Source organism: Centrocercus urophasianus, unplaced genomic scaffold (assembly GCF_019232065.1).
Source record: "Centrocercus urophasianus isolate 14NV4802_14NV808 unplaced genomic scaffold, USGS_Curo_1.0 seq_28, whole genome shotgun sequence".
NCBI lineage: Eukaryota > Metazoa > Chordata > Aves > Galliformes > Phasianidae > Centrocercus > Centrocercus urophasianus.
The window spans coordinates 14,121,953-14,145,886 of NW_024884844.1; the positions used below are offsets into that span (position 1 = coordinate 14,121,953).

General features: G+C 52.7%; 1 protein-coding gene across 3 annotated transcripts; it reads right to left on the reverse strand.

The window, feature by feature from the left end:
* Positions 1–5,596: 5,596 nt before the first annotated feature.
* On the reverse strand, positions 5,597–22,425 carry ACVR1C (activin A receptor type 1C). Of its 3 annotated transcripts, XM_042827291.1 has the most exons (9): positions 22,353–22,425; positions 16,612–16,844; positions 10,334–10,571; positions 8,304–8,534; positions 7,949–8,116; positions 7,102–7,258; positions 6,860–6,984; positions 6,448–6,578; positions 5,597–6,280 (listed from the first exon to the last, which is right to left on the reverse strand). In XM_042827291.1, exons 1-9 carry the CDS (start codon positions 22,423–22,425, stop codon positions 6,155–6,157), a joined length of 1,482 nt encoding a protein of 493 aa, XP_042683225.1. In that variant the 3' UTR covers positions 5,597–6,154. The 3 variants fall into 3 exon arrangements, with proteins under 3 accessions (XP_042683225.1, XP_042683226.1, XP_042683227.1); XM_042827292.1 differs by lacking the exons at positions 10,334–10,571; positions 22,353–22,425 and having other exon boundaries at positions 16,614–16,837; XM_042827293.1 differs by lacking the exons at positions 8,304–8,534; positions 10,334–10,571; positions 22,353–22,425 and having other exon boundaries at positions 16,614–16,837.
* Between the last annotated feature and the right edge of the window lie 1,509 nt (positions 22,426–23,934).

Genomic DNA, 23,934 nt, shown 5'->3' on the forward strand with positions numbered 1-23,934 from the left:
AAGCCACAAAAGCCATTTTGTTTATCTACTCGTCCTTTGTGCTACCAGATTTTCCACTTGACAAGCAGCTGGCAAGCCGTGCAATGACTCAGAACAACGGTCTGCAAACCCAAACATGCATCAGCCCCTGTGCCTCTGCCCTGCTGAGCTGTCTCACGGGCTCCTCTCCACTTCCTAACCAATCATAAAGATTTTCATAAAACAGGGCTCATTTTCAAGATATCTTCAACAACAGTCCCCATGCTGAGGGTTGAAATTGTCCAGAAGTGTTACATTCCTCACCTCAGCTGCCACGATTTGACATGAAATTTTTGAACAGTTGCAAAGTGTATGATGATGATCATGAGCACAGCCAGTAGGTTTCCACTAGCTCTCACTGAACTTCCCAATGAAATCAGAAAGGTGTTTCACAATGGATGCACTTTCAGCAATCCAGAAGTGCATGAAGTATCTGCATGATTTGCTCCATCTGACTGTATCTCACTGCCATAAACATATGAGCACGTCAGGACTTCATGATGGCTTTGCACTGTGCATTGTTCAGTATCACAGAATCACAGAATGGCCTGAGTTGCAAAAGCCCACAATGCTCACCCAGTTCCAACCCCCTGCTGTGTGCAGGTCACCAACCAGCAGCCCAGGCTGCCCAGAGCCACATCCAGCCTGGCCTTGAATGCCTGCAGGGATGGGGCATCCACAGCCTCCTTGGGCAACCTGTGCCAGTGGTTTCAGTATCTGAGAATGGGTTTCACTGGAGCCCTCCCTGCCGTGTTCCAGGAGCAGGACATGGGGCGCTGAGCCCCCGGCGGGGCCCGGAGCTGCGGCTGCTGCCGCGCTGCTTTCCGACATCCCGGCAGCTTCCCCAGATCCCGGCAGCCTCCTCAGCCCGCACCGCCGCTCCCTGCCACGCAGCGCCGAGCAGCCGCAGCTGCAGCGATCTGTTCGTCCACGAGAGGGCCCGAGAAGTCAGCGCACGTACTGTTACCCCGCAGTGACTTCCTGCTCCACTGGAAACCAATTTCTGAACAGCAAAGAGAGCTGCTGCACGTTTGTCAGCGCTACGGAACAGGACTGCGCTGCTCTACCTCTGGAGGCACCCGGAGCTGCAGCAGACACGGCCGGAGCTCAGCGGCTTGAGCAGGCTTTCCTGCGGGCTGCAGCCGTCCTTCCTTCCCTCGAGCTGCCAGCCGTGCCGCCCCGCACAGGGCCCCCATCCCTCAGGAGCTCTGCACTAAGGGTGCGCGGTGCAGAAGAACCGTGCTGGCAGAACGTCTCTGGAACATTGGTTTATGAAACAATTGCAAGCTCACTTTAAGCCCCCTGCTAAGTTTTGGAAGGCTGTTTGTGGAGAAAAACGCTACAAAGATATTTCAAGGGGAAAGAAACCAAAAACAAGCAAACAACAAAAGAAACAGTATCTTTCAATTTCTGCTACTGAGTAGCAAAGATGCAATGGGATGCAATGAGAGAGGAAAACGCTGCAGCCCACTGTCGGGGGATGGTTTGGCCTTTGGTTATCTGGGTGTTTTGCGTTTTTCCTCCCTTTAATTTCTTTATGGACTGTCCGTGTGGTTTCTCCTGCACTCATGTACATCCTGAATTCCCACAGCCTGTTCTGGCCCAGGAAAGAACCCCAGCTGTTTGCAAGCAGACCCATGCTACCCCATGGCTGTAAGCCCAACACTGCAGCTACTGCCTGTGGGAGCTCAGCAGGCACTATGGCACACAGTGCTCCTTCCACATGCACGCTCCATACACACAATAACACAGGGGTGCACACTGCCCTCCAGGCCTCCCAGAACCGCCATTGACATCTTCAAGCTGCAACAGCACTTGCCATTACAAATCAAAGCCTTTACATACCACAGGCAATGTCGGGTTTACCACTGCTCTGCGTTCAGATTGCTGTGACTGAGACACCAGCTGCAGATCTCCAAGGGGAGCTGAATGGAAAAGAACAGCAGTTAGCATCCCAGCATGGCCCAGTGCCAGGCTCAGCACTAACTGAGCTCTGGAATGCTCGGGAAGTGGTGGGAATGCCCACAGGAGCAGACTGTGCCACGTGCCACCGTGGTTCCCTACCTCCCAGATCCATGGCCATGCCCACACTCCTTACCAGGCAGAAGGAAGGAGGGAGACATCCGTTCTCAGCAGCACATGGCCCTGTACCCGGGGAGCACAGAGCTGGCACCAGTGTGCAGTGGTGACTGCAGCACAGTTGGCTGGCCTGGACACAAGCACACAGAGCATCAGCCTGGGCTCCTCTGGACCCAAAGAGTACTGAGTGTCCCTGAGCACCTCCACCTCCCAACATCCTACTGATGTGCCAGCAGGCGTTGGGCTCTCCAAGGGGAGCAGCAAGTGCTGGTGAGCCCCATGCAGCTGCTGCTGGCCTCAAAGCATGCACCTCCTAGCAGCACTGTGCCCACAGCCAGAGCATCCCTGAGGCAGACTGCTTCCAAAGCACAGCAGAACACTTACCTGAGCTCCCTGCAGCACCTGCAGAAGGACAGAACTCACAAGCAACAGCCAGTTACACGGTGCTGACTGCAAGAGAACAAGAGAAGCCTACAGCATTCTGCAACAGTCGTGAGCACCTCAACATGGCTTTGTAGCGCAGGACTTTGCACCAGCATATCTTTAAATTGAGCATAGCCCAACTTAAAGTCCCAGGTTATGACTCTCTGGCCAGGGCTCTGCCACCTGCACAGCACAGGAGTTCTCCCTCACGGACTTTCCTGGGCTCCGGTGTGCCCTTGTCCTGGTGCTGGGCGCTGCACAACAGAGCCCGGCCCCATCCCCTGCCCTTCAGCTGTGGGTCAGAGCTGCTCAGAGCCCTCAGCCTTCTCTCCTTTGGGCACACAGCCCCAGGGCTGCCTGTGGCTGCCTCAGCCCTCCCCGCTGCCCTCCCAGCACAGACAACAAACAGAGCTCTGCACATCACGGCGACACAAAGGCAGAGTGTGCTCAGTTTATTAAAATCTTCCCAACCTTTCCGAGAGTATATTGGTCTGTAAAATACGCGTACAAAATACAGCATCTCAACTAATTATTTACATCCAGCAGCAACTTTAGCAACAGTTTTAAGAACTTGCTGCAACGTACACAAGATTGGGTATCTCACAAGGTGCAGATTGAATTTCATCTCTAAGTTCTAAAGTATTGCAGCACTTCCAGATAAAGTATGAATGCTTCTGTATAGAACAGACAACTCAAGCTGGTTTTGAGGTTGACAAAACGCGACGCATTTCTCTTTGGGGACTGAAAGAACCACAGCAGATTTAGACACAAATGTTGTAGCTACATTCAAAATACATTCGGTCTATTTATGCCAAAAATACATTCGGAGCCTTTGGTTACAGCTTATTGTACATCTTATGTCCTGCAGAAATGCACTGTGCCTCTGGCTGCTTTCCTCCCCTGTGTGCCCACAAAAGGTTCTGGGCACACAGAGCGGTGCCTCCCCAGTTCCAGCAGACAGAAGTGGTGTGTGATGGGACTTGCTGTGGGGTTACCTGAGGGAATGAGTCCGGTGGAGTGCAAACGACCATAAGAGCAGCGAAGTGCAAAAGAGATTGCAGTTTGAGTTTCTCATGGGGTATTTAATGGGGGAAGACTTAAGGAGACATAAAATAAATGAGGTGCTAAACGTTCGTTAATTAACTTTCCCTTTCAGTTCATGTTCTGCACACATCATTGTAGGTTTTTACTACTAGAAAGCTTAAAAAAATGTAAAGTAATTCCCCCAGGTGAGAATAATGGCTTAAATAGGTTGGGAGGGCTGGGCGATGAGCAGCATCCAGCATCCCCAGGCCTGAAACATCCCGTGAGCTGAAGAGTCTGCACTTTAAGTGCAGATTAGCAGCAGAGATTGTAATCTCTCTCTTAAGAAGCCCATGGCTCCCTAAGGAGCAAAGAAGTAACTGAGTATAACCTCTGTTATTAAACAGGGTGTTTACATGGAGGGAAAGGGTGACAAGACAAATGTTGTGTTGTGTTTTTAAAGGGAGGGTACAGCTTACAAACATTTTAAAGCCCCATACAGCAACACCGGCCACCTGGCTCCCTTACATGTACCTGCAGTTTGTTAAGATGTGTATTCACCTCTCAACAAAAGGCAAAAAACCCACTGCAAAAAACACTGAGCTAAGGGAAAAGCAGGGAAAGCAGACTGATCCTTGTGGGAACCTCGCAGTGCCCTCGCAGGGTGGCACAAAGGAAGCAAAGCAGAAAGGAGAAATGACTCTGAGCCCACTGCTATCAGTTTCAGATCAATTGTTCTCCAGTTTCAGGGAGCTCATCTCAGTGGTTACCAGATGGCCTTTTCCCACTCTGCAGCCAACACCTCCATGCTTCCTTTGCAGCACAAAGGGTTTTTTTCAGGTTATTCTCAATAGGAGCAAACTCTGAACCTCGGCTCTGCAAATCCTTCGATGCTCATGTGAGTATCACCATTGGGATTACACACTTGCAGCACCTTAGGAAGTACCACCTGTTGAACTCTTGGCATAGTTCATGCAGTAGAAGCAGATGAGAGTAAAATCTATCTGATGACTTTGATTACATCTCAGAAAGCATGCTAGGCAAATTCTACTGGCAATCTGATAGAAATACTCTCATCATTCAGCAAACAGACTGCAAAACAAGGCGAGGTTTGCACTGCTCAACACAAGCAGAAGCAGACAGAAGTTATTCAAGGAGACGTGTTTCATTCCATCCTATTTACGGGCCAATTAGCATCCATTAGAGCCCATAAAATCCTCATTTGTGCGTCTGAAGGAAACATGGAATACTGATCATACTGATCATCCCACTCCTCCGCACAGCCCATTCCTCCACAGAGAAGCCCCTGCTCAGTAGGTTCCATGACAAATATTGAACATAAGGACCATAATTAGCCAAAATCTCACTTGCACAGAGCTGTGGTGCTACTCCAGATTTCTGCAAACCTTCACTACTTGGGGACGTCGCAGGCTTTAACTTCTCTGACCACCTGGATTTAGAAACACCTACAGAAGCAAGATTGTTGCACAAGGTGTAATGCTGGCAAGCAAAGGCACGAGAACACTGTACTCAAACAGATGGCCATGGAGTGGGACAGAAGTCTTAGAGACTTCTAAGAAGCTGCTTAAAAATGCACACATTCTCAGCTTCAGTAGAATTTCTCCCATTCCATTCCTATGTATTCACCAGAATATTATTGCTTGCACTATACTTCCTAGAGAGAAATCAATTGGCCTTTGATCGATGCACTCAGCTCAGATGAAAAGAACAAAATAACTTCAACTCCTGACTATAATACTGTGTGTGAAACTGAGACAAGAAGAATAAAAGTAAAAAAAACAAAAACAAAAACAAAAACAAACAACAACAACAAACAGGCTTTTGTTCACAGTATTTATGCTCAGTGGAATTTTCATAGAATCACAGAATGGCCTGGGTTGCAAAGGCCCACCGTGCTCATCCACTTTCAACCCCTGCTGTGTGCAGGTCCAGGCTGCCCAGAGCCACATCCAGCCTGGCCTTGAATGCCTGCAGGGATGGGGCATCCACAGCCTCCTTGGGCAGCCTGTTCCAGTGCCTCACCACCCTCTGGGGAAAAACTTCCTCCTAATATCCAACCTAAACCTCTCCTGTCTCACTTTGAAACCTTTTTCACCTTATTTGCTTAGGTAAAGACAAATACAGTATTTAAAAATGCATTTTACTGACAGCCCCTTCTCAGATCCCTGCGTCGAAGCAGCAAAAAGCTGGATGAAATTTGGTCTTTTGCTGGGTTTGAGGATGAAGCTGTGCTTTCTCTTGCAGACGTGCTTTAAGCAGTCCCAGCGATTTGCAGTACATTGGCTTTGACAAGGACAGAAAGCACAATAGCAGAAGGTACATTTACACCGACGTGTTTAAAGCTCCTTCCTGCTATTCACCTAGCGTCCCATCTTCCTCAGGCAGCCCAACCAGCAGCTTGCTGTACAGAGCGAGAGCTACAGGTCAAAATGAGCCCCTTCCAGTAGCCAGCTATGAAGCCAGATGGCAGCACTCTGTTCTGGGCACTTAAATACCGACCTGCGTCACATGAGGTAGACCAAAAAGAAAAATAATATCACATGTCAACAGATGAACAGCAGAACGCAGTGCCCTCCTCCTGCTGGAGCCGTTAGGTTTTGGAGTCTTCCTGCACACAGAGCTGTGAGATGGTCTTCTTGATGCGCAGAGCAGTGAGCCGTGCTGCACCGTTGGCGTACCAGCACTCCCGCATGATCCGGCCCATCACCCGCAGTGCCTGCAAAGTGTCATGGGGACAGGGGAGAACACTGGGACATCACACACAGCTCTCTGCAACAGCAGCACCACAGCCATGCCATTCACTAAGAGCCACACTGACCGCCCTCTGGCTCGCCGAGCAACTCTGTCTGCATCCAGAGAGGTTTCCTAAAGAACTGCTCTTACCTCACAGCTTTGCCACTGGTTTGGAATATTTGGTCGGAGCTTCTGCTCACAAACCACCCTTCTCATATCTTCTATCGAGGGATCAGAAGGCACGACGTCGTAGTAAGGCAGCTGGTACTCCTCAGTGATCCCTAGAGAGATGCAGCAGACACGTCACAAGATGCGCAGCAGCTGCCCCAGGATAAAAGCATGGCTGATGTTTTCATGGGCAACGAGAAGGAACAGAGCAACTTTCATGGCCACCTCATTTCCTGGTGGAGAAAAAATGCTCAGCAACAGATTTATTTCCACCTTCACATCCTGCCAAGATAATTGAGAATGCAGGGCCAGGGACACAGCTCCTTTAATTGCTCTGTGTTTATCTGGGATAACAGCAGTCCAGATTGCAAAACGCCAAGGGCAGACAGCTCACCTCCAACACAACACCTCCGTGCTATCTCCCAGTACACCAGCCCAAGAGAGTAGATGTCCGCACGCTTGAAGGACTCAAAGATGTTGGTGTTCATCGCGTCATCCAGTATCTCAGGAGCCATGTACCTTTAAAGGGTCACAGAATCACACCCTGGCAGAACGGTTGGCTTGGAGGGGTCCTCACAGCCCCCCATCCCCTGCCCTGGGCTGGCTGCCCCCTGTCCCACCCTGCTGCACCCATACCTCCTCGTCCCCACCCGCGGGTTCTGGGGGATGTCGATGGTGTTGAGCACGGAGTCGTGCTTCACTGCCAGCCCCAGGTCTGCGATGGCACAGCTCTCGTTCCTCTTCACCAGGATGTTCTTGGACTTCAGGTCCCTGTGAGCGATCGCCGGTTTGCCTGTTCATGGGAAGGAGAGTGCTGGCTGTTCTGATGGCCACAAAGAAACTTGTAACATAATGAGCAAGCAAAAGAAAAGTGACTGCAATCAGCTTTGGAGCTCTTCCTTGTAAAAGATATGACAGTCGATTCCATTCCAAGTAAAGCTCTGCTTAATGCTATCCAATTAAAAAACAGCAACAAGACCTTGAAGGTGTCTTTGTTCAAATGTTTGCATTTCAGGAACAGAACTGCAAAATTCCACTCCAAAGTGATAGGGAACTGCTTATCAGTGCACCCTCCAACAGGTGCTCCTCCAGACACTCACTTACGATGACTGGAGCAGGCCAGGAGTGCCTGGGTGAGCCAGCACTGCTGAGCCATCACATAACAGCAGAGAGCTTTGTCTGATTATAGAGCAGATCTTCATGTCTGACTGGCAAGGAAGGGTCTGTTTGGGCTGTCTCCCAAAAAAAAACAGTGCTGAAGCTCAGAAAAATTGCATTTTAAAAGCTGAGAGGACTGCAAGCTCAGTCGGGCTGACTGCTTCCTATCTTCTGTTTGCACTGTATCACGTACACTTATGCTAAGAGCATTTCTTGCACTGCAACAGCATGTAGAATGCTCTGCTGACAGCTAAGCATTTCTGCCAGCAGCAGTGCAGTCCCCTAATGCAGGTGAAGGCGGAGGATCGGGAGGAGGAGCGCTCACCCTGCGTGCCCACGATCTCCATGTGCAGGTGTGCCAGGCCGCTGGCGATGGACAGTGCCAGCCTCACTATGCCCTCTGCCGTCACCGTGCCCCTGTTCAGGTAGTCAAACAGGGAGCCCTGCTCGTGGTACTCGGAGACGAGCCACAGCTGGGTCCAGGTCCCGTTGTCTGTTGAGAAGAAGCAAGGAGATGCGGCTGCCTAGGAGAAGGCATGTGGAGGAGCACTCCCTGCCCTTTGGCCAGCGCCCACCCCAGCACACAGAGCAGTCAGAGCCCACCCCAGGCAATGTGCAGTGATGGTCTGCTTCCCAGCCAGCCCTCAGTTGTGAAACGGAATGAAGAAACGCCACCGTACCCTTGTTATCAGCAGCAATAAAGCCCAGGATGTTCTCATGTCTCAGCATAACTGTCTGATAAATCTCTGCCTCCCGGAACCAGGACCGCTCGTCTCTCGAGGAGAAGATTTTCACAGCCACGTCCTCCCCGCACCACTTCCCACGCCACACTTCTCCGAAGCGCCCCTTCCCTACGATCTCCTGCAGAACGATGGTCCTCGCAATGGTTCTCTGTACGAGCAGAGGTAAGCCTGGTTCAAAAAGAAAGCACAGCATCGGTGAAACACTTCACCAGCAGTTTTCCAAGGCCGAAGTCAGAGGTCATCCAGTGAGCTGGCAGACAACGACCCTTCCCCAGATCAAGTTCTCAGTTTTACTTTCCATCTGAAGCACGTCGCCCACTGCTGGACGTCAGACAGCTGAGGCCACGCTGCACCCAGTGCAGCCCACGCCGCCCTGCCCTGCACTGAGCACACACAGCGGGCTCAGCCCAGGCTGCCCTGTGTCATATTCACCTCTCAGAGATGGGCCATACCCCAGGGCTATGAAATACCAGCAGCAATAACATTTTCCTCGCTTGGAGCACGCATACCCACGCTCTGCCCCTATGCCTGTGTCTGCTGAGAATGCAAAAGCCATCAGAATTAATAACATCTGACCTGCACTTGTCTCTGCTGTGTACTCCTCTGAACAGGGAGTCATTTTCATGCACATGGAGCTCTGCGTGTGCTCCTGGTTTCCCATTGGGCCGTGCCTCAGGTGGGCATAGAAAATATGGTTAACTAAACTCAGCACCCTTCACATATTTTTCACCTATTAATAAGATGAAGCACAATATGTGTGTTTTTTTTCAGATAAATAAAAATCCTAGTTACAGCAAATTGGGCCACACAGACTAGATGTGCCATGGAGTGATGATCTGGAACTTGGAGATTTGCGATTCGCTGATTTAGCACGTTCTCAATAACAGCAGAGTAGGTAGGATATAAGAAGGATAAAATATTACAAAGGTTGGGATTCTGCTCCAAAGAAGTGTGTGCAGTACTGGTATCCTGGAGCCCTCAGGAAGATCCTGGAGCACCTCTCCGACTCACCCAGCTCTGCGGCCAGCCACAGCACATCAGCAGTAATGCCTCCTTTAGCACTGGCAGCAAATATCTGAATCACACTGCATTAACTTCTGTACCAGAACAGGGGATTGAGCTTGGCTACCTGACAAGACCACCCACCAAGGCCCTGCTGCCCTCCATTCACACGCAGCCCTTGCTCAGCGTGGGACTCACAGTGCCCACACTCAGGGTACTCGGCACAAGCACTGCCAGCACCTGGAACCTGCTTCAGGAACCTGCACTGGGGAACTCCAGAGCTCCCTTCCAAACCAGATGGTTCAGGGATTCTGATGTCCCCAACGACCTGCAGGGGTGGTTTTGCAGTGGAACCAGATGATGTTAGTGATCTTTTCCAACTTTAATCACAAAACCATAGAATGGCTCAGAATCATAGAATCACAGAATCACAGGATGGCCTGAGTTGCAAAAGACCACAGTGCTCACCCAGTTCCAACCCCCTGCTGTGTGCAGGTCGCCAACCAGCAGCCCAGGCTGCCCAGAGCCACATCCAGCCTGGCCTTGAATGCCTGCAGGGATGGGGCATCCACAGCCTCCTTGGGCAACCTGTGCCAGTGCCTCACCACCCTGTGTGTGAAAAACTTCCTCCTAACATCCAATCTAAAACCTCCCCTGTCTCAGTTTAAAACCATTCCCCCTTGTCCCATCACTATCCACCCCCATAGACAGCCATTCCCCCTACCGTTTATACGCTCCCTTCAAGTACTGGAGGGAGGTTAGGTTGGATGGGACCTTAAAGATCATCTAGTTCCAACCCCCAGCAGCTCAGGCTGCCCAGGGCCCCATCTATGGCCTCGGGCACCTGCAGGGATGGGGCGCCCGCATTGCCCTGAGCAGCCTGCAATGATTCTGTGATTCTATGGTCCAGAAGCAGGACAGATGCCGGCCGGTTGGAGGCGCAGCTCACACGGACGCCCACATACCAGAGCCGGAGCCAGACGTCGTCATGTCATAAATGAGGTCCTTGAGCGTCTTGCCCGCGCTGACCAGGTTGCATTCGGAGAGCGGCTCCTCCACGTTGGGCGGCTTCGTCCTGCCGCGGGCGCAGCGCCGGCCCTGGCAGCTGCAGGCAGCCAGCACTGCCACGAGGGACAGGACGCAGATGGGCACGGCCACCGTCGCCGCCAGCACCACGGGACCCACGGCAGCACGACCGGGGGACTCGGAGGCTTCAGGGAGAGACGAGGGAAGAGGGGGGAGAAACAGACGGTCAGTGAGGAACCGCTGGGGGCTGAGCAGTGCTGTGACCCAATGGCTCACAGCCCACGGGGAACAGAGCCCTGCCTGCTCCTTCGGGTTTGTGCTTGGAATTCTCAGCGCCAGCCCAGCCAAATGCAGAGCCCTGGAGAAGCTGCCTCCCTAACACCCAATGGATGTGGGACACGCAAAGATCTAATGAGACAGTAACAGGATTCCTAAGGCAGAACACTTGGAAAACATGTGCTCACAAGCTGTATTTTACAAAGGTCAGGAGATGGGACTGTCCCACACCACGTTCTGCTTTAAAATGATATGGGAAAAGCACACAGCAAGAGGCTGCAGGGGCACATTACTAAGGGATTGCACATCCATACACAGACTCCTAAGGCCTAAGGAGTTGTGAATAATCTAAATAAACAAACAAACAAATAAATAAACAGCCACTCAGAATCAAAACACACTGAAGCACAAGTACCCCACGGCAGATCCACAAGCTATCAAAGCCTGGGAAGCCATGCACACCCCACAAAGTTGGCAGCTATAGAACACCAAGAGCCTCTCTCCCTCCGGAGGGCACTCAGCAGTGTGCAACAGCCCTTCTGGGGGCAGCGGGGCTCTCTGGGTGCTGCACAGCCCCAGCATTGCTCTGTGTTGTGGAGGAGGAGGAGGAGGAGGAAGGATGTGGATCTCCCCAGCCCAGCACCGAAGGCTACACTCCTCCAGGTGCAGTGACACCAGCAGCAGTTTCTCCACAGTGGCAAGATGTGCCCTCGGCAATGCAGAGGTGCCAGGGCTGTGATCAGCTTTGCAGAGCTGCCTTCTTTCTTCTGCCCAGCTTTGACCAAGGGAAAAAGGAAACAGAGTGTTAACAACAGAGGTCTGCATCTGTTTGCAGTGTGCAGCTCAAACTGCTCTGCAAACAAAATTCACCCCATCTTGCCCAGGAGTTTTCCTTCAGTACTGCTCAGGAGGCTGTGCAGACACGGGCGCTTCCTAGTGCCGGGGGCTGGTAAAGAAATGCATACAGGAAAGACCTTTTAAAGCATCAGTTCCTGCCACCAACTGCTGAAAAACAGCACAGTGGAAAATGCTCTAAAAGCTTGCTCATCCTAAGGACGGTACGAACAGCATCCAAAGGGAAATGCTCAGGGAGGTGTGAAGTGCACCGAGCAGACAGCAACGTGCAGCAGGGGACCTTCCATCTCCCACAGCTCCCAGCTCCCACAGCCCCCAGGGGGCAATGCCACTTACCTGCTGGAAGCCGTGCAGGCAGTGCTACTGCAAAGCATCGGCCCCAGCTGCTCCGCTCCCTGAGCACCACCACATGTGGGTGCCACGCACATGGCAGGCTGCACAGCCGTGCTGATGGGATGCACAGGCAGGCTGCATGGGCCGAGCAGCACTGCTGGTGGGATGCTCGATGCCCGCTGCTCCATCCCCACCACATGCACACAGTTGCTGCTGTCAGACAAGGCTTTACTTCACCAGCTGAGGTCCTCTATCCTCTCATCTCTGTTGCTTTGCACCGCCGCATACATCCACTGCTGCCACACATCCCCTTCCTGGCACTTCTCTCTCAGGGACATAGGAGGACTCAAGCACACTCATGGCCATTATGGGGGCTCAGTGAGATGCCCGCAAGGCAGAAACAAGATTCAGACAGATCCACTCATGAGGCTGACATCCAGCACCAGGGATGCAAACAGACACCAACTCCACAACCTAAGCAGCATTTTTGGAATGAAATGGACTTCAGCAACACTTACAGGTCTGCTCTGAGATTGCTGCTGCAGGTTGGGAGCTCGGGCACAGAAGGGGAGAGGTTGGAGGATGGGGTTCCCGGAACAGCTTGGGGTCTGCACTGAGCTCCTGGGGGACACAGAGGCCCCCTGCCCAGGGAAGCCTGCTGGGAGGAGCAGCTGGAGCCCGCAGCAGCCATCTCCTAGCACTCACTGGTAGGGAAGACAAAGCACTGGTGGCAGCCACTCCAGTCCTGGCCAGGCCTAAACAGAGCACACATAAGAGTCTCAGGAATTACCAGCACTGTGGTTTCTGCTGCACTTCCCAGCACTGACCCCACAGCACAGCTCCTGCAGCCACAGCCCCACCTCAGGGCTCAGAGCTGGCGCCCGTGGGGCTGCTCCAAAAGCACATCTCGGGGAGGGACAAACAGTGCCAGTGCAAAACACACAGCGCTCGCCGTACAAACAGCAATTTAGGACCAAATCACCAAATAAGTGTGGTAATGTTTACACAATTATGCAGCACTCAACTCTTTGAGAAATAAGAACATCTCTCATGGATACCTAAAGCACTAAAATCAACACCATTAATCAAAACATGTTGCAATCTTATTTCTAATCTATTATTGACTTACTGATCAGGAATAGGCCCTGCAGATTTGTTGTCATGTATGAAACAAAAATAGAACATCTGGCAACTTCCAGCAATTTCACAATGTGGTGCAGCTCTCTTCCAAGTGGTGTAAACAGGAGTGCTTTCAGGCAGGAGAAAAAGAAGGATAGTTCTCTTTGCTCCCATGGAAAAGACATTCTCTCACACAGCACCTGCCTGGATTTTGACATGCCACCTTAAGACTCCCGAAAGCACAAAACTATTCATATTTAAGTTACCAAACTTTTCAGAGATGGAAAAAGAAAACCAAAACCATTCTTTCCATTGCTGTAAGGAAATACACTGCATTTAATGCAGAGTTCCATGACTGCAGGCTTTCAGGACAACCAGAAAACAGCTGGGAAAGGGCTGCCAAAGGGTGCCGAGGTTCAAGGAAAGCCTTCGGGGATACAGCTGTGAGATAAACAGAGCATTATCTAAATTGCTGTTTCCCTGCCCCTGCCCCCACCTCCCTTCCACTGGCTGTGCTCTTACAAATCCCCGCAGAGGACACGGATCCGGGCCAGGCGAGGTGCGGGCAGCCAGCAGCGCGCACGGCACACGGAGCGGCCACGAAGGCTGCAGCACCGCCTGCAGGGCTTCTCAGGGCGAGCATCCCGAGGGCTGCGGCACAGCACCGAGCCGCATGGACTTGAGGAGCAAACGAGCTCGGGTTGAGGGCGCTGAGAGCTGGGCGCAGCAGCTCCTCCTGCCCCCCGCTTTTCCCAGTCCTGACCCCGTCCTGATGGCCAGGCTGCCGCAGACCGAAATGCCTCCGACAGAAAACAAAGCAGAAAGCGGCCAACTGGATGAACTTGCAGCAACACAACACAGCCTGCAGTAACACACGCTGTCATCACTGCACTCCGGCATCGGCTCCCGAGCTCATCCACTCAGAGGAACCGAAGCGGCCATGCAGAAGGGAGAAAAATATATCAAAATATCTCCCCGCCTCTCCTCTCTGTGCTCCATTCTCCATCCTCCCTGCTCTTATTCATCAGCACGTTCTGGGAAGATACTGGAAAGCCTCTTCACTCACTATCTGCTCTGCAGCTTCCACCTAACTCTGTGCTTGACCAAGTGAGTGCTGGGAAAGCAAAGTGAAGCATTGTCATCCTGCTCAGTAACAGACAATTAATGCCAGTTTTGTAAGGTTCACATTTTGTAATGTGAAATCTGTAAAAGCTCTCATACAGCAGTGTCCACTTCTTGAATACTTAGATGAATGGAATGCACAGATAAAGGCTTTGGTGTCTTGAGGACACTTCCAAGCAGGTAAATGTAACGGAGTTATGCACAGAATGGAACATTTCTCCTATGAGGATGGGCTGAGAGCTGGGGCTGAGCAGATGGAGAAGGCTGCTGACCTGGGAGCAGCTTGGCAGTATCTAAAGGAGAGAGACAGGAAAGAAGGGACAGATTCTATAGCAGGGTCTGCGGTGATAGAACAAGGGGAAATGGCTTGAAACTCAGGGAAGGGAGATTTAGGTTAGACATAAGGAAAAGGTCTTTCACAGTAAGGGTGGTAAAGCACTGAACAGGTTGCCCAGTGATGTGGTTAATGCCCCCAGCCCTGGAGACATTCAAGGCACGGCTGGATCAGGCCCTGGGCAACCTGATGGAGCTTGGTGTCCCTCTGCATTGCAGGGGAGTTGGACTGGATGGACCTCAGAGGTCTCTTCCAGCTCTAAGGATTCTATGACTCTGTGTTTGTTCATACAAAACCTACAGACAATATTGAAAAGAGTGAGAGAGAGGGAGAGAGACAGAGAACGTTGCCTGGCAATTAGTCCTCCAGTACAAACCACCTTTTCCATCAACATGGACAAACACAAGGGACGTGTATTTCTAAATCCAGCTCTATCCCACTTTTTCTCTCCCTGCTGCACATTCCCACGCTGCAGGTGTGAGCAGCAATGGGTGCTGCCAGTGCCTCCATGCTGGCTGGGCAGCAGCAGGGAAGAGCCATCAGTCACAACTCATAGCACTTGTTAACCCCACGCCACTCATTCTGCTCCACAAAGCTCTGCCACTTTGTGAGGAAGGGCTGCTCAGTATTGTGGTTCAAATAGCAGAAACCTGGGGTACATTCAGGGCAACACAACAAAACCCCCATCACTGCAAACTACTTCTGCGCTTTGGAACATTTCGTCCCCTAATGCAAAAGTATGGTAACGAAATCCATGGCAGCAAGTGCATAAAAAAACAGATGGGAAGCCTGCATCTGCCCCCAGAAAGGTTTGCCTTCACACACTGTGAAAAGCTCAGCTCAGAACAGGAGCAGCCTCCTCTTGTGCAAAGCAGCAATGGGAACTGTGCAGCTGAGCACAGCACACAGGTGTGGCCTGAGGAATGCTTTGCTCTGCTGGAGCCTGAACACAGCTGGCACACAGCTCCTCCTCTGCAGATACCCAAACCCACCGGGGTGCACTCCTGTGCAGCTGCTGTAGGGAACTGCTTCACACAGGTTGACCAGAGAGTGCAGAGAACCCTTCCAGCCCTGCAGTGCTGTGATACAGCGAGGGCTGTGTGAAAGGGGCTGTCAGGGGAGACCAGGAGACAAACAAAGGGCCTTGGCACTGTCACTTTCTGACTACCGTGAGCTCCCCCAAATGTTCAGAGGAAAGGGTTCAGGCTAAAAATTAATTAATTTTCTCTGGTACTGAAATAGAAAACCAGAGGTTTCACAACCCAGCCCAAACATTGGGAACAGACATGTCTCCATTCTCAACTGTAGGCAGCAGCTTCTCCCAGGCCCCAGCATCTCTGCCTACACAAGCGTGGCGGTTTGTTTCTGCATTTCTGGAGCTCAGCTACCACTGGCATCTCCCTTCTGCCGTCAGCTGGAAGATATGCACCTGAACAACCCTTAGCCACCAGCAGCAGGCACGGCTCATTCCCATGGATGAGATTCACAGCCCTCCTTCCACCCTTTCCCTGTGGTCACCTGCCTATTGCTCACATACTGAATGGTGTTATAGGAGCATTTCATCCTGCCAAGTATTAACAGAGTGCTTTCACTATGCTGCTAATGATAGCAGCTTGAGTGGAAGTTGTAACTATAAATTACGCATTAATCCACATCTTTCTTACCTGTAAGATCTCTCACTGCTCTAAGTACATCAAAAGGTGTCATCTGATAAAGCTGAGTATTTGACAGCTTACTGTAAAGCTTGGATTAGACACACAAACCCTGGACAGAAGGGTGAGGTATTTTACCAACAATTAAATCTAAAACCAGTGCAAACATACATTTTTTAAAGAACCAAACCAACTCCATTGCACAGGAATTGGTCCAGCACTGTGCGGTGCACTCAGCTCCTCCATCCCCTGAAGGCAGAAATTTCATTCACACCTTGTGTCTGCTGGGCAGGGACTGCTGACACAACTGAGCTCTGAGCAAGGCTGTCCCACAGGCTGCTCCCCTGCGCCGCACGGCCAAAAGCTGAAGGCAAACCTGCCTGCTCGCAGAGACACAAGGACTCCCCCCAGCAGTGACAACCATACGCACCACCCCCCTCAGCTTCAGTTCTGCTGCCAGCCCCCAGAGCAGCGCCCAGCCACGCTCTGCCCACGCCAGCACAGGCGCCGCAGCGCCGCAGCACGCACCTACGGGCAGGCGGAGGGTGATGTTGTTGCAGAAGTCGGTGTAGCAGCACTCGGTCTTGGTGATGTTCTTGGAGCTGTGGCAGAAGACCTGAGCGTTGAGCTCCGGCAGGGACACGCAGGATTTGATCACCTCCTCCTTGCCGTTGGTCAGCATGACCGAGGCCCAGCACGCTCCCTCCGTCTGGCAGGTGAAGTTGGTGTGCTCGCACAGCTGGCACACGCACTGGAGCCCTGCAACACACGGTTCTGTGAGGGCAGGGCCAGCAGCATCCTGCCCGCCTGCCCTGCCCCACCATGGACTCGTGGGATGCGTTCTGCACACCCTCACTGGGTCAGCGGCACCTGCAAGGTGGAACTCTGCTCTGTGACACAACCTGGGGTCTGCACAGAATAAAAAAGCATTATCCTTGCACCATCCTGTTACTTTGGGAACCAGGAGCACTATTTATTTTACTTAAAGATGACGTCTAAAAAGCAAAAGCACGAGGTGACTCAAATCTCAGATGGCCAATGGCCACCAGGGCCAGAAGAGCATCATTCCATCTCTAAGCCAAGCTCAGGAAGGCAGCACAGCCCCGCACGCACTGCAGTCCTCTCTGCGGGGCACCACCTGCCCTAGCCAGGAGCTCCACCAGGCTGTGCCATCACACCTCATCACACACATCACACATCACACCCAGCCTGCGGAAGATGAAAGCACAGAGTGCCCACCCCTCCGTGTAACTGCATCTGAGCTCACATCTCAGGAGGGACGCAGCCGAGGCAGAGCGAGCTCTGACAGACATCACCACGAATCCAATTTCTGTTTCTGCCACACAATTTGTTGTCTTTACAGCAACCTCCATCCCGTACTACAAGGAACAGCTTGTGGTGTTTATCCTCAGCTCGGGCCCCACAAAATTCCCTGGCACCATATGCCCGTGTTTATCCCACCCGCAGGCAGGCAGGGCGCATCGCCGGCTGCAGCTCTGTGCAGGGAGAGCACAGCCACCCGGTGAGCTGCTGTGAGATACATCATCATGGTCCTGGGGTGGGCAGGGTGAGACTCAGCACATCCAGGGAAATGAGACATCGGGAGGGAAAACACTTCGTCACTGATGCTGCAAAACAAAAGCATTACTTGAGGAAATGAAAACAAACTGCTGCTGCAGGGTCTTCAGTGATTCAGATGTGCCATTATGCTGCTTTCTCTCATCTTCTCAAGGCTAAAAATAAAATAGGAAATGGTCTTTTCAATGCCATTCACGGTAGATAACTGTTTGATCTATACCCTGAAACTCTGTGGGTGGCTTCAGATGAGCACAGGGAGAGAGAAGGGCGCCCCGGAGCCCTGTGTGCCCGCTCTGACCGAGCTGGGGCCATCAATTATTGCCCAAATGAAGGGCTTCACCCTTCCACCTGGAGCCTGTTCATGGCCGGGGGCTGGAGCTCACACACACAATGTCCAACAGCCAGCTCACTGCAGGCAGAGCAAAGCACCGCTGCATGAAGGTTGGCATTTCCTGCTGCTGTGCTCAGAGCGCTCTGTTGGAGTGCCCAGGTCCATTTTTCCTATTAGTTCTGGACATTCTGCTTGAAACTGACCCATCCAATTCGCTGCCCACAGCTAAAACCAGGGCTCTTCCCCACAGAGTTCTTTCTGCAAGACACCATTACACCACGCAGAACAAAAAGTTTATGGGTACAGACTGCCAGTACAGCCCCATCACATTACCACTGCTTCTGAAAGTGGAGGTGTTCAGCCCCCAGATGAACCCCCGCCCCAGCAGAACACTTCAGAGCCCATCCACCAGCTCCTTCCAGCTCTGCTCTGGCCCTGAGTCCCCACTGCCATCACCCTGTCCCATTTCTCCCACTGAGCAGCCCCTCAGCTGCACGGCGCTCCTGCAGCCAGCCTGCAGTACTGCACAGTGTGCAGAAGAGGAGGGATGAGGGACAAGAAGGGCTTAAAAGGAAAGGATCAAAGGGGCAGGAAGAAAACATGCTCCCAGATTTCAAAACGAGGCAGTCTTAATGCAGTAACAAGAACAACTCTGTTACTTACTCAAGCATGGCAACATTTCCCTTAACACATTGCATTCTCTTGTTGAGAAATTAGGAGAAAGAGGACAAGCGAAATCCTGCGGCCTCGCAGAGCTATGCCAGGCATCCAGCAGCCTCTGGCCCCACACGCAGCCCTCCCACAGCCCCACGTCCCCTCACAGAGATGGGCTGAGCCCCGGGGCTGCACGGCCTCTGCCCTGCAGAGCAGTTGGGGCCGACCTTACCCAGAGGGGCTGCAGTGCCAGGGGGGGCAGCGGGTGGGTTCACAGTGCCAAAACTCACAAGGAAAGCAACTTCTAGCTAGAGAGACCGGGCAGAATGTGTGCTCCCTGCTTCGGCATCATTAAGGGTGTTTTTTCTTCTGTTCTTGCTACAGAAATTGCAACAGATGGAAGAACACGAGTTCAGACACCGGCTTAAGGACAGCAGCAAACAGTTAAAGCAAGCAGAGTTACGCAGTACACGTTTGGAAGTTAAATGGAAAGAATAGAGCACACGTGTGGCATAGACTGACCAGCAGTGTGGCACAAAGTATGGGCTGAGGCTGCAGGAGGAGGGGACTTGCTGCCTCCTGTGAGCTCTGCATTTAGCACAGATTCCTCACTATGCAGATCAGCACAGCGGTAATCCTCCATTAAGTCATAATCTGGCAGTATCCACAACGGTGAGCAGATCCTGACTGTGCTTACCAGGCAGCAGAGTGCCTCAGAATGAAATCTGAGTGCAGACACTGATCACATGCAAAGAAATGTGCTGCCACAAGGCAGAGCTGCTCTCCCCCTTACCACGAGGCCGTCCCATTCCTCTCCAAGCAGCCGCGCAGAGCATCTTTCAGCCACATGCAGCTGTATGTGGCAATGGCCCCACATCTGCTACTGCCATGGCAGGGGTGGCCCAGAGGCAGCCGTGCTGCCCGATGGCCCCAACCCCATTGGGAGGAGCAGGGAAACACTGCCGGCCCTGGGCCTGGCCTCAGTGGCGGGTTGCAATGGGCACAGAGCCTGAAAGGCACGGAGCAGGTGGGGGGGTGAGACCAGCTCAGAATTGGGCTCTTGCAGAGTCTTATAAAGAAATTGTGGCTCATATTGAGAAGATGAATGGGATCTGTCCCTTTTCCCAACAGCATAAGGTGTAGGTCTTACCTCCACCACTTAGGATAAATCATCATAGAATCACAGAGTTATAAAGGCTGGAAAAGCCCTCTCAGATCCCCGCACCCCTCCCCAGCCCAGCCCCTGGAGAACGGGTGCCCTTGGAAACCTGGCTTTGAAGACGAAGATATGGATGTTTTGAAACTACTGCAATAAGAAGAGCAAAGTATTTCAGATCAGCACTGGGAAACCTGAAGTATCTCTGTTTCGCCCCATTCCACAGTGCCCACATACGTGCTGATGGAGGAGGCACTGAGGTTCTGCATCCAGCTCAGGTCGTCTGCAATCCAACTCTTCAATATGTGTTACTTATCTTGCTGCTGCCGAGCTGAAGATGAGCCAACAACAGAGAGGTAAAATGCCACTTGCATGAAAAACAGAATGTGCAAAGATCACTTGTGCTGAAGAAGATCACTTCAGGAGCCACATCCAGCACAGAGGTGCTGCCTTTTTGGGCTCCAGCTCGGACTTTGCTCTCTGCAGGGCAGAACAGCAAAGGGCAGCTCAGAGCCTGACAGCAGAGAGCTGCAAGGGAGGAAGCATTTCTGACCTGGGTTGGAGTTATTACCCAAGCAGCTCGCCCTGTTATCTGCCCCCTGCTCACTTCCACGTCGCTGCTCTGTAACCCCCAATGGTACCGAGTGCTCCTCAGGCAGAGCACGGGGCTGGACTGAGCCCCGGACAGCCATCCACACCAGTTCAGACTGAGCCCCAAACAGCCATCCACAGTGGCTGCTGAGGCCCTGAACCGGCCCCACACTGTGCCCCACCACATCCCACCTACAGCTGCTCATCTGACTGCTCCCCACAGACCGCCCAGGGTTCGCGTCACCAGGACTGGCTCTCAACACAACCCAACTCATTGACCGTTAAGCACTTGGCAATTCTCACTGCTTTGTTATTAAACCTTTTATTAATATTACTATTGTTAAAGCTTTCCTCTTGTAAAAGCAATGGAAAAGAGCATCAGCTCTCACAGCCATACCTTGGTACAGAGCAGCACATTAAACCCTCCAGCAAAGGGGTACAACTGCTTTGCCACCACGGTACATAGGGGTACTTTCTGCTTTTGGTACATCACCACAGGCGTTTCCACATTCCACAACAAACTCCACTACAGAACCTGCCACAGGGCATCTCCACAACTGCTTTTATCAACAGATATGTGTTTTGCAGTAGGGGAAAGACAAAGAGCTGAAGTTTGGTTGTTTGGATTTTAACACTGCACTTACTGCATAGCAAGAGCCCAGTTCTGTGCTGTTCTCATTCATTTATCCCTGCTTAGCAATTTTCAGCTGCAACCTGTTCTGAGCGGGGATCCACCTCTCCCAAATGCACAGCGTGTCCGAGGAGTCTCTCAAGAAATGGGAACAGTGCTGACACTGGGTGCCAGGTGAGCCCCCAGGCAGCACTGTGCAGATCCCACCCCTCACTCCACAGCCCCGCAGGCACCCCGAGCAGCACAGGAGGGACCGCCGGCACCGAGCACAGTGCAGGCAGAGGAGATGGATAGCAAAGGTGGTGGAGCAAAGGATTAAACTGCCAATAAACCCAAGCACCAAACCAATGCAGACCTGAGAATAAGCTCCAATTTCAAGCGAGTCCACCCAAGGGATGAGAACATACAGAACAGTGGGACAGCTCACCGTGTCTGCAGCAAAACCCTTCTCCTCTTAACCCTGCAAACGTTCCCAAGCACTGAGATACACTGATAGCTCCTCAGGACCCTGCAGTGCCCAGTGCAGCGCTCAGCCTCGCTGGAGAGGCAGACAACCAACAGGATGGGAAGAACAGAGAACAAACCCACAGCAACCCAAGAGAAAAAGCCATGCAAGATGGTTGAATACAATGATAAAGCCAACTCCTCTTTCCCGTGAGGATCACACCACCTCTGTGGCAGCAATCTGAGTATCACACCACAAAACTCCCACAGTGGAAACACTGAGAGAAAAGCAAACTGCAGAGAGCCTATCAGAGTAACTCAGATCTGTTCTACTGCATGCTGTGCTGCTGCTCCTTAAAGATAAAGGTCGCTCTGTGAGCCTGCAGCTGACACCCAGGGTTAGCTTTAAAGGAAAGAATGAGTAGAGTGAACACCCCATAGTGCTGTGAGGGAAGCAGCTGGCTTGGGAGGGGGCAGAGCAGGACAGGTGAGGATGAGATGGGATGGGATGGCACAGGATGGGGCACGCCACTACCTCCGAACCCCAAGGGAACACCGAGTGAATGCAGTACAGGACGAGGTGCAGCGGGTACGGCCCGTCAGAACCCCCGGTCAGGAACTTCAGAGACATCAGAGCCGGGGAGCATGGGCTCCAGAGCCGGACCGGCAATTCCCCGTAAATCCCACCTGACCTATTTCTGGCGGATATACGTTGATCATAATTAAATGCATTAAGCTCTTTAACCTCCCGAGAAACAACGCTGACCCCGGCCAGGCGGCGGCACAGCTCTCGGAGTGCCGGGCCGGGGGTCGCGGGCACCAAACAACCCCGAGCGGCCCCCCGTCCCCCGCCGCCCCCCGCCGCCCCCCGCCGCCCCCTACCTGCGCACAGCCACACGGCGGCGCCCAGCAGCGGCAGCGCCGCCCGCAGCGCGGAGTTCGGTGCCCGCCGCATCGCCGCGCATCCACGCCGGGGCCGCAGCCCGCAGCCCCGCGTCCCGCCGGCCGCTCCGCGCTATACGCGGCGGGGAGGGGCCGCCCGGCACCACCTTCCCCTCGGCCACCGGGCAGAACCCGCCCGCGGGAGGTGCTGCCGGCGGCCCCGCCCGGGCCGGGGCTGGGGGCGGGCAGTGCCGGGAGGGGCGGCCCCGCACCGCACCGCTCCGCACCGCAGAGGGCAGCGCCGCGGGGCTCTGCACGGAGATGCCCGGCTCTGCACGGAGATGCGCTTCAGCATCTCTCCGGTCGGCGCTCGGTCAGACCGCTCCGCGGACGCCGGCGCGCCTCGGCGGCCGAACCGCTCTCCGCATCGTACAGGTTGGAAAACACCGCCACGGTCATGAAGTCCAAGCACCGCTTCTCCATCATCCCGTTATCTAATCCGTGCTGAGGGCCTCAGAAAAATTCTCCTTTCGGCCTCACAAGCTGTCCCGTATGCCACAAACTGCCGGGGAGCTTTGTTACCCCCTATGCCTTGTCAGTACCGAAGGGTACCATCAGAAGTCAATCACACTGCAAACGTAGCCAAGGAAATTCTAACAGAGCCACAGGCACAGGCTGTACCCTAAGTCTTAAGGTGTTGTATGCTCTGTGTGTCTGTTTGCTGTAAGATCAAGCCACTCCCAAGAGCCCGGTTCCCCACGGGCTGTTACATGAATTTCTACTGCTGCCAATTAAGTAGCACTTTCTATGAAGTTCTTACTATTATTGCTATATCTCCATTGAGTCTTTTGAACATAACAGAAAATTACAGTGCCATATCACCAGCACAAAACCCAAAGCACCTGTGGTTCGTGTCAAAAAAATAACAAAATAAAACTGAAATGAACTCATTCACCCAAACAGCACTCAAAGCCACTTGGTTTGCTTCCCTTCACAGCCTTGGTTCTCTCTGAATCAATCAGTTCTGCAATTCCATTCTGGCCTATTGCAGCCACAGTGTTCTAACTGACTTGTCCCAATGAGCTCATAGAGGATCCATAATGAGACACACAGACAAACAGAAACAAATAAATTAAAAGACAAATCTGTTGCTCTTGATCATGTACTTTCCTCAATTACTTGTTCAGGACCCTCTCACCCCAACCATTCTATAGCTCAGTGATCCCCAAGTCCTTCCCAACCCAACCATTCTATGAGTCCCCCTGCAGCTGGAAGCAACACTCAGCCCCCAGGAGGAGCCCGGCTCAGCGCAGGGCTCTGTGTGTCCCTTTATGAGAGGGGCATCCAGGGGAGGAGGCCTTGAGGAGGGGCGCCAAGGAAGACAACAACACAGCGTGCAATGAAAGGAGCACAACCACCTTCCTCACCTGCTGCCTCCGTGCTCCAGCACAGCCCCAGGGCCCTTCGCAGGGCACTGAACACCGCACTGCCCCCCGGGCTGCAGGGATGCTGGCTCCTCTCCTTCCCCACAAAGGCACCTTCACAGACCTGAAGGATTGGGTTGGGCAGGCCGGCTTGGGAG